The sequence below is a fragment of the Mastomys coucha genome, unplaced genomic scaffold (assembly GCF_008632895.1).
Source record: "Mastomys coucha isolate ucsf_1 unplaced genomic scaffold, UCSF_Mcou_1 pScaffold9, whole genome shotgun sequence".
Lineage (NCBI taxonomy): Eukaryota > Metazoa > Chordata > Mammalia > Rodentia > Muridae > Mastomys > Mastomys coucha.
The window spans coordinates 19,757,604-19,771,435 of NW_022196915.1; the positions used below are offsets into that span (position 1 = coordinate 19,757,604).

The window sequence follows — 13,832 nt, forward strand, 5'->3', positions numbered from 1 at the left end:
GACAAAGGGGAAGGATGGGTTAGTGAAGCACACGTCTGTCTGTCTTAGGTCCAAAAATCTATAGCATATATTTTTAAAAGATTAGAAAGGAGCAATAAAAGTAACATGTAGAAATGATGATGGACAGAGGTTTCCAGATATAGTAATTTCCATGGATATCAAGCAAAATAAAGTTTCAAAGTAATCCACACCAGGATACATGAAGTGAAACCACAAAACAGGAATAATGCAGCTCTTTAAAGAAAGCAAACAAAGCTGAGAAATCAATTTATGGCACTGACAAAGATTTTTCCAAAGAAGAGAAAATTAGTTAATAGCCACAGTCGAAAGCAACAGCTAAGGGGACCTTTCATGTGTTCTAAGAAAACAACTGTCGGTCCAAAGTGCATGCCGAGCAAATCCATCTTCCAACCATTAGGAAGCAAATAAGTATTGTTTCAGGATAATAAAACTTAAGAGAGTTTGTCACAAATGGACTTTAAAGAAAGAAAAAATTCCAATGGTATTCTACAGGAAACAAAATAATTCCAGATTAAAAGGTGCTAGTGTAAGGAGGAGAGGGGGTATGGAAACTATAGAGATAAGTCTAAATAAACTTTGAGTAAAAAATAGATAAAACGTTTGAGAGATTTAATTGAAATAAAGTTGAAACTGCACTACAAATCAACACTAATATACAAGTTAGTGTAGTAGTGATAAGAACTCCACAGTTCTTTCTGTATTAATACAAATGGAGATGAAGGCAAAATTTAACTTTAAACATTTTGAAAAGGCCTGTTAAATTACTTCAGGATAATCATGAAAATACCAAACAGAGAGATTATGCACTGAATACTAATAGACGCATTGGATTATAAATCCAGCTGCTCAGATATGAAGGAAAACGGGCCAAATATAAAATAACACAGTGGAAAATGGATATACACCTGAAGAATAGTTAGATCAACATCACTCACCCTGCAAAATAAACAATCCAAAATTAAATGTGAGTAGAGACAAGAAAACTAGAAGAGACTGTGAGCGAGGTGGGAGAGTTTCAGGGACGGGAGTTGGGAAGGTTGTCGAGCCCATGAGATAGACAAGTAGAAGGGATGCTGGGAATGGAAAAGGTATAGTGAGAGATGGGCCAGGGAGATGGGAAAAGAGAATCAGACAGAAGTAAGTTATATATGAAATTACCATAAAGAAGCATGTTACTTTGTATGCAAAGTAAATATAAATGTCAAGACATTAATAGACACATAATCCCTATTATAGTGGTTTTAATGTATCTCTTGACAACTGAGATACCAAGCTGATTTACAATTTAATAATATTAAACAACTCTGGATGTGATTCAATGGTCAAAACTGAATAATCTTTTAACAACTAGAGGGTGTGGATTCTTTCCATTCCAATGTGTGGTATTTATGAAAGTTTACCACCTTTATGGCCATGTAGTTAAAGCCAGTTAATTCTAAACAATAAGAAGAATGCAGTCAACTTTATCTCTCTGTAGTGAAGATGGCAGTGAAGGGCAGAAGATGAGGAGAGCTGGTCTGTGACACTGCAACAAAGACACCAAGCACAGATCACAAAGGAAGGCAGAAAAGCATGGAGCTGCATAACAATGTTACACCGATGGTAGCAAGCAGGGACTGTAGAGGATATAGAGAAATGCACGGATTTAAAACCCAGATTGGTCTCCTAGCCATCCAAAGCAAGAAAAGGATTCCAGAATAAGCCCAAATGGAGAAGATAAGAATGAAGGAGAAGAAAAGAGAACACTGAGGTTAGAGAAACAAAAAAAAAATGCCAAAAACTGTTCACATGACAAATTAAAAATGAATTTCTGGACAAATGCTGAAGGGAGGGAGGCAAGGCAGTCACTATGTAGGATGTTTGAGATGTGAGGTGACACAACCCGGCAGAAGACAAATGCTAAGAGACACCAGGGCCTGCCAGCAAACACCTGCATTCCTAGCTACTCACAAGGCTGAGGCAGGCGGGTATCTGGAGCCCAGAAGTTTGAGGCTAACCTGAGCAACACAGTAAAAAGCTTACCCCTTCCTATCTTGAGAGAGAGTTGAGTAAGTGACTCTACTTATTAAGGAGCTAACAAAAATGCATCCAGTTTTCAGAATTCTAGTAGTTTTCTGCTTGTAATTGCAGATAATGTGAGATAAGAGAGAGAGTGAGAGAGCAGGTAGCCAGGCGGTGGTGACACATGCCTTTAAATCCTGCACATCGGAGGCAGGCCTCTGAGTTCAAGACTGGCCTAGTCTACAAAGTGATTTCTGGTACAGCCGGGGCTGAGCAGAGAAACCCTGTATTTAAAACTACAACCAAATAAAACAAAAACAAAAACAAACAAACAAAAAGAGCAGCCTTTTCTGAAAAATTGAAAATTGGACAAATATAATGGGGGTAAGCTTGAATAATGACTTAATTTGGCAAGTTCAAAATAAATAGAAATTTGTTCTTAGTAAGAATTGTTCCAGTGCCTGACAAATACAGAGATGGATGCTCTCAGCAATCATTGGACTGAGCACATGGTCCCCAATGAAGGAGCTAGAGAAAGGACCCAAGGAGCTGAAGGGTTTGCAATCCCATAGGAGGAACAACAATATGAACTAACCAGTACCCTCAGAGCTCCCAGGGACTAAACTACCAACCAAAGAGTACACATGGAGGGACTCATGGCTCCAGCTGCATATGTAGCAGAGTATAGCCTTGTCGGTCATCAATGGGAGGGGAGCCCTTGGTCCTGTAAGGCTTGATATCCCTAGTATAGGGGAATGCCAGGGCCAGGAAGCAGGAGTGGGTGGGTTGGTTAGCAGGAGGATGGGGGAGGGGTTAGGGGGTTTTTGGAGGGGAAACCAGGAAAGGGGATAACATTTGAAATGTAAATAAAGAAAATATCTACTATATTAAAAATGTATTAATTAGTTAATTAATAAGGAAAAAAATACTTGTTCCACACGAAAACCCCAGGCTTGTGGAGGTTTGGTGGTAAGTGCTAGCACATAGCCCACCTCTAGAATATTTGTACACTGATTGCCAGGGAACAGGGACAGACCAACCCATAACTGGGAAACTTAAATTTAATAGTAAAAACAGCTAAAAACAGAGAAACCAAAGACTCTCAACATAGGTACTAAATCCCTTTAAAATTAGTGACTCAAGTGTGACCTGTGACCACTTTGGCTTATGCAGGGATGCAATGTTAAACAGGATTGGGTACATTTATGATGGCATGGCCACAGATGCAAAATTAGAAACAGAAAACCCATTAATAGCCCAAATTATTCACAAAACAAAATGTATTTATGATTGCCTCAGTATATGGAGATTTAACTACCATCGCTCTCACCTCTGGAAAATGGGGACCTTCTTGGGACAAACTGTACTGACTCCCAATATGGACGTCACCACAGCATTGACATCATCTGTCTTTGTTGCTTGTATGACATATGAACTTTCCTCTCCCCTGCCACCCCCAAACTTGTGGGGATGGGTCCTCATATTCCTTGCTTTAGTGGAACTAAGTTCTTCTACAGTCAAAGGTTTTAGCAAAAATCGGAGCTATTGAGAGGTACAGCTTGTGGAAAGGAGAAGGTAGTCTTTGCTAGGAAAAAATAGCAGTGGTACAAAAGACAAAAAAAAGAGCCCTGGGTTTGGACCTGCGGTTTCAGTCCTAACAAACTGAAAGCTCTCACCCTATCCCCTCACAGCACTCTGAAGATGAGACCACAGAGGCCAAGGCACCCTGAATGCCCAGGAAACCCACCTAAACTCCAAGGAGCTCAAAGTATCCCAGAGGAGAAAGTCTGTCTCCACGGTGGCCTGCTCTTGCCTTCTAGGCATCCAGAAGCCTTACAGGTTCTCAAACAAATCAACAGACAATTCTAGCCCTATGCTGACTTGGATCAGATTGGCTATTAGCCACCAGGATAGAGGAGCTTGGAGTCTGTCAACTCTCTGACACACCCACTACCCACTATACCCACGGGGATATCTGTATAACAAAGGGATGGACCACAGACCCACTGGTGACCCACAGCAGAAGCAGCCAGCCCCGCTCTAACCTCTCCTCCAGGTCTGGCCACTGCTTGAATTTGCCTTGGCGGCCACCAGCCTCTCCCATTCGAGCATCCACAGAAGGCTCCTGCCCAGCGCTGGCTGGCTCCATCAGGTCTCCGCGCAGGTGGAGGGTACCACTGGCCATGCCCTCTAGGAAGCTGAGAATCTGTAGGCAGCTCTGCACCCTGGGTGGGAACTGGCAGCTGGAGGAAGAGGCATAGCTCAGCAAATCCACGAAGGGCCTGGCTTTCGTGTCAGATGAAGAGTACTGCCGAGCGCACTCCTCCTCTGGGGCCCCAAAACAGCCCAGCAGACAGAGGTCCTCGGCCAGCTTCTCAAAGAGCCCGTTGCTCCTGAAGAAGTGCTTGTTGACAGGGTCCAAGTGTAGAGCGGCAGACACCACACAAAGGGTGTGTAGCACCAGCTCCAGGGTCTGGCTGGGGGACACTGCACCCCAAGTTGGCACAGCAGGTACTTGGAGGGACCCCTCCAGGTCAGAAAGCAGGGACAGCAGACCATTGAACCCACTGGAGACACGGAATGCAGCATGGCCCTTGGGGGTCTCCAGGATCCGGAGCAGAGACTGAAAGAACAAGCAAAGAAAATTCGTGACATCCAGCAGGCGAGATCAAGACCACCTATGAGCCCACCCACCAAGACCCAGCGCTGCTAGTCACACACCCCAGAAACTAGGCAACCTAGATGGACAGTTCTCAGACATTGTGATATCAATCTTGTTCATTTAGTTACTAATTTAGGTTGCCCACGCATGTCTTTCCTTAAAGCGTGGTCTTCAAAGGTCCATCTACCTGCTGGCATCTTTATATAAATGTCTTTCCCTCACAGAGGTTCTCTATCTCTGTGACTCTTGGGGGGGGGGGAGGTCACATATCAGATATCCTGCATATCAGATATTTACATTATGATTTCTAACAGTAGGTAAGTTATAGTTATTAAGTGACAAAATAATTTTATGGTTGGGGGAGTTACCACAACATAATGAACTATATTAAAGGGTAATAGCATTACAAAGGTTGAGAACCACTGCTCTACAATAAGTTTTTGACCCCTGGTCCACAGCTCTCACCCCATCCTGAGAACATAACTTTTATACACACACACACACACACACACACACACACACACACACACCTGTAGTTGCTTGGAAGTTGCATCAGCTCTCCACCAAACTAGGAATCCACTTGATTAGGAACCACACCAGACTTGCTCACCTCAATAGAATTGAGCTGCATTTAATTCCCTGGATGAGGAAAGGCCCACCTCTCCGATGTGAAGGAGATACATAGTGACATTGTAAAGCTTCCCATATTATCCTTTACCTCCCTCCCCATACAAGCAGCAGGGCTCTGCCACATGAGGAGAGAGAGGAAAAGCAATATACTCATCAGCTGGTTATAAAGAGGAAGATTTCCAAAAGGTGGGACAAACCTAGAGTAGCAGTTCTCAACCCAAATGCTCCGAACCTTTAATACAGTTCATCATGTTGTGGTGAACCCCAACCATAAAATTACTTTGTGGCTTCTTTATGACTGTAATTTTGCCACTGTTATAAGTCATAAGGTTAGACTATTATACGTCATAATATCTAAGGTGTACAGCTAGCAGACAGCCTACACCCTGTATGGGAAATGTAGCTAAAGTAGTCAGCGCACCCACAGAACCCAACACCCTCCAGCTGGCTGAGATATCTAAAGGCAACCTTATTTCCCTGTAAAATCAAATCTTCACAGAGCATGTACAAAGTACATTTACTGACCACCATGCACGCTGTATAAAAATATACCACACACAGAAGAGAAGGAGAATGAGAAGAAAGAAAGAAAGAAAGGAACAAAGAAAGAAAGAAAGAAAGAGGGAGGGAGGAGAGTGTGGGAGGAGGGAATGGAGGAGGTGTGGATAAGTTTACATAAATATTTAAAGCCTATGGTCCTGGGTATGGCCTCAAAGATAGCACCAGAACACATCTGAGACCAGACATCTCTGACACATTTTTGGATAGTGGATGGCCTTTGTAGTAAGCTCTGGAGATGGGTTTGACTGCTGTATTCTTTCAGGAAGTTAGTGCTATAATGGATCAAGGAAAAGGCCATTGTTCAGAATCAACTTTGGGAGGTTTCAGATATGGTTCAAAGGTCAAAAATGAAAAAGAGACTCCCACTTTGGGCCTAGAGCTAATGCTGTGACTTAACCACATGGCTAATGATGTGGACATAAAGCTTACCAGGTAAAGGTCAACAAGTAGGGAAACCTAGGTACTCAAAAACAAACAAACAAACAAAAAACAAAACAACAACAACAACAACAAACAAAACCCACAGACCAGCCCTTCAAGACAAGTCTACATTAAGGCGTCAGAGCCAGATTCCTCAAGAAAGGTGGATGCTCAGGAAGTGTGAAGGCTCATGGGACACGATGGGCAAGGCCCTTGTCTGTCTAGACAGTCACAGCTACCTACCATTATCTCTGGAAACCCCTCTCTGCCTGAGCCGCTCTCTTCCAACTAAGAAGCATTGCTTCAGCTAAAGAGGAAACTCACTCTAACTCTGCGGTGGTGCCTCTTCGCTCTGAGTGACAATCCACACAGCAATGTAATGTACACGGGCATGTAAATTAGTCTGCTTATCTGAGACTGACCTTGTGTCTGGTCATGGGACATATGCATGAAAAGATAAGTCAGCCACCAAGACTGACCAAAACCTCATCAGTACTGATGTCAAACAGTACACGTTTCTCTGAGACTTTCTAGTGGCTCCTGACCACTAGGAGATAGGCTCAAGCAAAAGGAATGAAGAAAGCCCTTTGTTTGTCACATGACACAGGCCAAAGCGGATGCAAAAGGGGACAATGACAAAGCAATGCAAAACAGAAGATTGTAGCTAATTGTAGAAGCACTGGATGGTCATGGGACACCCCCTGATCCCCATAGGAAGCAAATTCCAGTGGTCCAACCTGATGCCAGACATGGCTAAGAAGAGTTCCATCCATCCTTCCAAGAGTGGTAAGGACAGATATTTTAAAAGAGAATCAATCCAACGGTAATTTTTACCCATGATCTGTGTCTCTCAGTGGTGTCACCTAGATGGTCACTTTCTTCCCTCTGGTTGGGAGGGGGAGGAGAAATAGCTGTCCTTAATTGTTGCTTTGTTCGATTTATTAAATTCCAGGTCATTATCTAAAATGGGGGTAATCTCATTAGAATGTAGACTGCTCTATTATTTCTTGGGATGGGGTTAATTTCATATTTGCGGAGTCATAAAGTAAAGAGTCCAAAATCCAATTACAAAGGCTTAATTTCATAGCAACTAAAGAGAAACATTTCTATCATAAAGGAAAATAAATATTTCGGGACTTCGGGAAATGATTAGTCAGGAGCTGGGGGCCTGGGAGGAAGGGTCTCCATTACTGTCATTCAACTTTGTGTGATGATGCATCACACAGGGTTCCGAGTCTGCCGAAAGGAATAAATCGAATCAACAGAAGTCAAAGTAATCAGGGTAGGGTTGACACACTTCAAGAAAGGTCAGCCTTAAGCACATTTTCCCGTTCTTAACTCAGTTACCGTGTCATCGGCTCTGAGTTAGTATTCCTCTAGCCTGAATCTATAAAATGGATGTCTGCTGTGCGGCGCTAACTGCGTTAGGACTAACAGGATTTATTTCACACCCTGTTATTTGTTATTCCTCGTAATTGTCCATGTGTCATGCTGGAAGACTGGGGAGGAAATGTGATTAAGCTCAGAGTTGAACAGCTAAATGTATATTAGCAAATCAATCTGAATTTGTGCATAACCCAATCACAGCCCCCCTGGCCACGGGGAGGAAATTCATTTGCTTACATTATCCTTTAACTCAGTTATCCTTTGCCAGAATTGGTGGTGTAGCCGTACGGTTTGGTGTTGGTACGGAAGTGCCACTGGATTCTAGAAGCATCTTCCCTGAGGTTGTCTTCTCCATATGTGTGATATGACTGCTGCCCTCCAGAGATGGCAACTTCACTGGGAAGGATACTGCCTGTGTCCTTGCCTGGAGTCCCAACACTTCATGATGCCCCCTACCCTCTATCTGACCCTCTAAGTAAACCCAGTGCCCTGGGCCCAGCCAGCCTTCAGCTTCTGAAATGGCAATCCAGCCAGAGAGAGCTCACTTCACATGGATGTTTGCAAAGATGCAAAGAATTCTTGGATGGTTTAAAAGCATTCACAGATCCCACATCAGATATCAGCAAACATTCACTACCAACTACTCATGTGCTCAGAATCCAGGGTAGGCTCCAGGGACCCAGCCTTCTCTACCACCCCCTGCATAGCAGTGTGTGGCAGTCCCAGTCCACTGAGTGTGACAGCAGCCCCTGAGGCCACCTAACTGCCCAGCAGAGCCTTGGAGTGAGGAGAAGGTGGGAGGAGAGCCTGTGGGCTCTGACTTTGTTAAATGAGCTCACAGAGGGCTCGTTCCTTATGAACTCTCTTGATGCTGTGTTTCTGAAATTATATTGAATCTGTAAAACACCATAATGGCTTTGCATTGCTAATTCTAGAAGTTCCGTCCTATTATCCAGGGGCTAGCTCTCCAATAAGATGCCTCTGGGCTACATAGTAAACAAGACAAACTCGCCGTGAGCATGACAGAACACTCTTCTCCATGTTAGATAGAAAGCTCCTTTCTGTTTCTCAGTAGAATCAGAGTATAGCTTTCTTCTCTATGGATCTATCTGGATTTCACTACGAATATAAGAAATAATTTTGTACTCAATGGAAAACCAAAGTGCTGGCTATAGTCCTTCCCCATTCCTTTCGGAACATGCAAATCCCACCAGCAAAAGCTTGAGCATGTGGAGCAGTAGGTCCGTTCTTGGTTGCCAGGCTTATCATTTTAGTAACAGTAGTCTTCGAAGCCCTCTGGATGCCTCTGCTTCAAACAGGAGAAAACTAGCTCATACTAATCTCTGGTCTTTCCCAGCACTAAATTTCAATGAATTCTTCACCTCTCTAGGGTGCTAGGTACTGGATCTTAGGGCCTCCCTCATGCTGGGCAAGTCCTCTGCCACAGAGTCCCACCCAGCCCTCTTTAGTTTTTGTCTAAGTTCACATCATTATGGCACTAACACATATTTCAAAAGACATTCGTCTTTCCTTTTCTGTTTATTAGTAATCTCCTTCATTCATTTTTTTTTACTCTGTAGTTAAATCATTACTTGAGCTCTTATCATCCATGAAATGTTTAATTATGATCATGATGTCACTTTCTCTTGAGCCCCTTGGAATGCTGTGGCTCTATCTTGTACTTCAGGCTAGGCCATGTAATAACAGAAACAAGTCCCTCAAATGTCTGGCATGGACTCTAAAGAGAATTAGACACAAAGGTGAAAACAGCCAACTCCTCACATTAAAAAGGATAGTAGAGAGTGAAACACAGCTAAGCCTGCTCAGTTTAGATGTCAGGACAATTTTGTATTTTTCATAAAGTTGCTCAATAACCAGCTATGGCAACCCCAGGAAACAAGAATGTGTTTCTTTTGGGTTGTATCTCACAGAGAGGTGGCAATTTCTGTTTAAATCTACAGGGGAATATTTATATTTGTGTCCTGTCACTCAAACAGCATAAAACAAAAGAGAATTATTTTTTAAAAAATTGCCAGTTGACAGCATGTGTATAGTAGAAGATTGCAAAGTCAGTCATCAATGGGAGGAGAGGCCCTTGGCCCTGTGAAGGTTCTGTGCCCCAGTGTAGGGAATGCCAGAGCCAATAAGTGGGAGAGGGTGGGGTGGCAAGCAGGGGGAAAGGGGAGGCAACAGGGGTTTGTTCTTGTTGTTTTTTGTTTTATTTTGGTTTGGATTTTTTTTTGGGAGGGGAAACTGGGAAAGGAGAAATCACATGACATGTAAATAAAGAAAATATTTAATAAAAAAAAATGCCAGTTGATTGCTCAGCCATTAAAGACTCAGGCTCACAATTGAAAAGTTAATTAATGTATTGATTAATTAAAATGGTAGTTGTTTGTTTGTTTGCTTGTTGAAGCACAAGGTCTCCATATGTTTATAGCTTTGGCTTGCCTGGACTTCTCTATATAGATCAGATTGGCCTTAAACTCAGAGATTAGCTTGCCACTGCATCCTGAGTGCTGAGACTAAAGGGATGTGCCACAACACCAGCCCCAAAACAGAATTTTTAAAAGGCATAATCCACAAAGAATAAAGAAAAAACAGCAAAAAATTTACAAAAGAGTGGGAAATTAATATTGTGTACATTTCTTTGACTACTTTAAGAGAATTTGATGATTATTGGCAATATTGCAAAAATAAATACCAGACACTATTGTGGATACCAACAAGTGCTTGCTGACAGAAGCCTGTTATAGCTGTCTCCTGAAAGGCTCTAACAATGCCTGACAAATACAGAGGTGAAGACTCACAGTCAACCATTGGACTGAACCCAGGGTCCCCAGTGGAGGAGCTAGAGAAAGGACCTAAGGAGCTGAAGGAGTTTGCAGTCTCGTAGGAGGAACAATGAACCAACCAGTACCCCCAGAGCTCTCAGGGACTAAACCACCAACCAAAGAGTACACATGGTGAGACTCATGGCTCCAGCTGCATATGTTGCAGAGGATGGCCTAGTTGGTCATCAACGGGAGGAGAGGACCTTGCTACTGTGAAGATTCTATGCCTTAGTGTAGGGGAATGCTAGCTCCAGGAAGCAGGAGTGGGTAGGTTAGTGAGCAATGGGAGGGAAAGGGCATAGGGGGTTTTCAGAGGGGAAACCAGGAAAGGGATAACATTTGAAATGTAAATAAAGAAAATATCTAATAAAATGAAAAAATAACAAAACACACACACACAAACAAACAAAAGTAAATACATCTCTCTACTGTAAAAATGTGATAACACAGCCTCACTAGTCCATTGGTGTCCCTACCCCTTCATCTTTGGCTCTCTTTAGTTTCCATTCTAGCTCACACACTCTCCTCTGTGAGCCCCTGGACCAAGTGAAACTCCTCTGGCCTCTCTTATCACTCTCTTACTGAGCTCTTTCCACAGCCACCAGTACCTATCAGGTATCTACACAGAGCACCTACCACCCTCCCTGAGGTATGATCTGCACTCATGTATTATGAACGCTGGTTCCTAAGACCCCAGATAGCAAGGGCTATGTCTCATTCTAATGTGTATCCCAAGCACTCTTCCCAGACTTGGTCATTGGTTGATGCTCAATAAATGGAGTCAGCAGAGCACCTGTCAAGCCACTACTAATACACACCCCACTTTCATGATCTACAGTGATGCCTGGTAGTGACTGCCTAGCCAAGGACTACATTTCCCATCACCCCCTGCAGCTGCTGAAAAGTCTGTTCAAAGAAAACTGAAGCTAGAGTATGTTAATTCCCAGCCTAAATGAGAATGCCCCATGCCATTCTTCCTAGCCCGTCTTCCCTTATCTTTCAGCTGAGTTAAGTTCTGCACATTTGGAATCCCAGCCCTTGGGAGGTGGAGGCAGGAGGATCAGGAGCTCCTTGATCAAGATCATCCTTGACCATGCAGTGAGTCTGATGCCAGTCTGAGCTACATGAGATCTTGTCTCAAGAAATGTATATGTCAGGCAGCTAAGTATATGGGACTTATTTGTTAAAGCACATAAAACTGCCTGCCGCAACTATCTACCTATCCAGCACAACGACCCAGTACATGAACCAGGATGAGTTACTTGGCGGATAGGTCTGAGAAAGCCAATCACAAAGGAGGACTTGGCCTTACCTTGAGAAGATCCAGCTTCAGCTGAAGCTCCCCCTGAGTGGACGAACACAGAGCACCGACAATGATGCTCATGTATTCCTCTGCATTGATGACAGAGAGCTGCTCCAGGATGCTGAGCGAGGCTCCCCGGTAGCATGCATCATCCAGGAAGATCTTGATGAAGGGCACCATGCCGTGGTCTTTTAGTACAACTGGGGACAAGACAGACAGGACAGTGGCAGAGAAAGGTGGGCTTTGGCACCCACCACAGGGAAAGCTTTTCCTTTCAACTCCCCAGACCCCTTACACGTTATCCTCTCTTTGGCCCCTGGGAAATAGCTTTATGTTTTGTAATCCACACCCACAATGGGTTCTGGAAATATGGGTGCTGGAGATTCAGAAGAAAAACACCATTCTTCACCAGCGAGAATTCTATCTGGGGGAAGAAAAAAATTCTTTGGCCAACATCTTCCCATAGGAGAAAATTCAAGATAAGATAGAATAAGTTCAAAAAACTTTACTGTATGACAGAATGCCTAAAATTAATGACAATATATTGTGATTTTGAAAAAAAAAAACTGTTTTTCAAAATCTAAGTAATACAACCTTGGAGTGGTCCACCTCTCCATCTATTTACCTTCATCCTTGAATCCATGACCTGCATCAATTCTTTATCCTCTCTGCCAAGGTTCTTTGTCAATGATTTATTTACTCTTTGAGAATTACATACATTATATTTTAATCATATTATTTCCTCTCCCCAACTCATCTAACTACAGACCCAATTTTATATATTTTCTCTACAAAACAAAAGAGGCCCAACAAAACAAGACAAAATCACCAAAAATAGATCCCAGCTTTTGTTGGGTGTTGTTGGCCAATATTCCTGAGCATGGGGCCTGCTCTGAGTGTTTTGTTATAGTCATTGTCACTCCATTGAAAATAAAATTCATTTTTCCCTTCCTCAGCAGCTATCAATTGAGACTAATTTCTTAGTTGGGTTTAGAATTCTGTCTTCTACCTAAAGTTTATATAATATAAACAAGAATTCAAGTTAGGAGCATATTTAATTTCCTAGGTCTTTCCCTGAGGAGAAAATTAAAGGAATCTGCTTATGGTTTGCTTTTGTTATAGACAATCCTAGGTTTTTCTTGCCCAGGCCTGTGCATGTGGATTCATTCTCATTGAATAAAGACTCAGCATTGACTAGACCAAAGAGCTTACTGGGGATTTGAGCCCTTCAGGTCCTGAGCGGTGACACTCAAGCCACGGCCACATGCCCACTAAGTGGATATCATGCTGAGAGGCTCCTGAGACGGAGCTCCATCTACTACTAATCAAATGTCTGAGAGTTAGCCTAGAGGTGTGAACACTAGCGAGTACTTCCAGGCAACAATATACAGGCTTTCTCCTGCTAAAGTGAAATGACAAGCTTATCCATTTAGCGGAGTCACTCTTTGAGGGCTTCAGTGCCCTTGGCATCTAAGTCACCAAACCTGTTGACAGGACCTATTGCATTGCTTCATGTCATATACTGATACACGAAAAAGAATCCCCTTTTAAAAGAAAAACATGAGGGATTAACATTTGTAGATTTTGCTCTGTGGTTTATAAAAAACAATGAAGCAAGATACCAATACTTTTTACTTTTTACTTAAAAAAGAAGGGAAAGAGGTTGTGTGGCCTTATTAATTTAGAAAATGTTACATGAAGCATTTCTTTGTTACACAATATTAACAATGTTGACCAAGGTGTCAATTGTTTAGACGATCACCATCAATCGGCACATGGACATCAGCCACCGTGCTGACACTGACTGTCCCTTGACTACCACCTCGAATAACACCACAGTTCATGTTTTGTTACAGATGACAAGACGGGGTTAGAACTAGCATTACCTGCGTTTCGAACAGAACCTTGCAGAAGTGTGACCACAGTGTTCAGCATCACACAGGTGAGTTCTCTCTCTGGATCCTGCACACCAGGACTGCACTCTTTGCTTCCTGCCACATTTAAGAAACAATTC

General features: G+C 42.9%; 1 protein-coding gene across 1 annotated transcript in view; it reads right to left on the minus strand.

Annotated features, from left to right (window-relative positions):
• Positions 1-13,832, minus strand: part of Wdfy4 (WDFY family member 4) — a 234,798-nt gene that overhangs the window by 180,391 nt on the left and 40,575 nt on the right. The window contains exons 10-12 of the mRNA XM_031361883.1: positions 13,705-13,809; positions 11,828-12,018; positions 4,068-4,645 (exon numbers count right to left, since the gene is read on the minus strand). Of these exons, the coding sequence (XP_031217743.1) occupies positions 4,068-4,645; positions 11,828-12,018; positions 13,705-13,809 (874 nt within the window). The remainder of the gene's footprint in view (positions 1-4,067; positions 4,646-11,827; positions 12,019-13,704; positions 13,810-13,832) is intronic.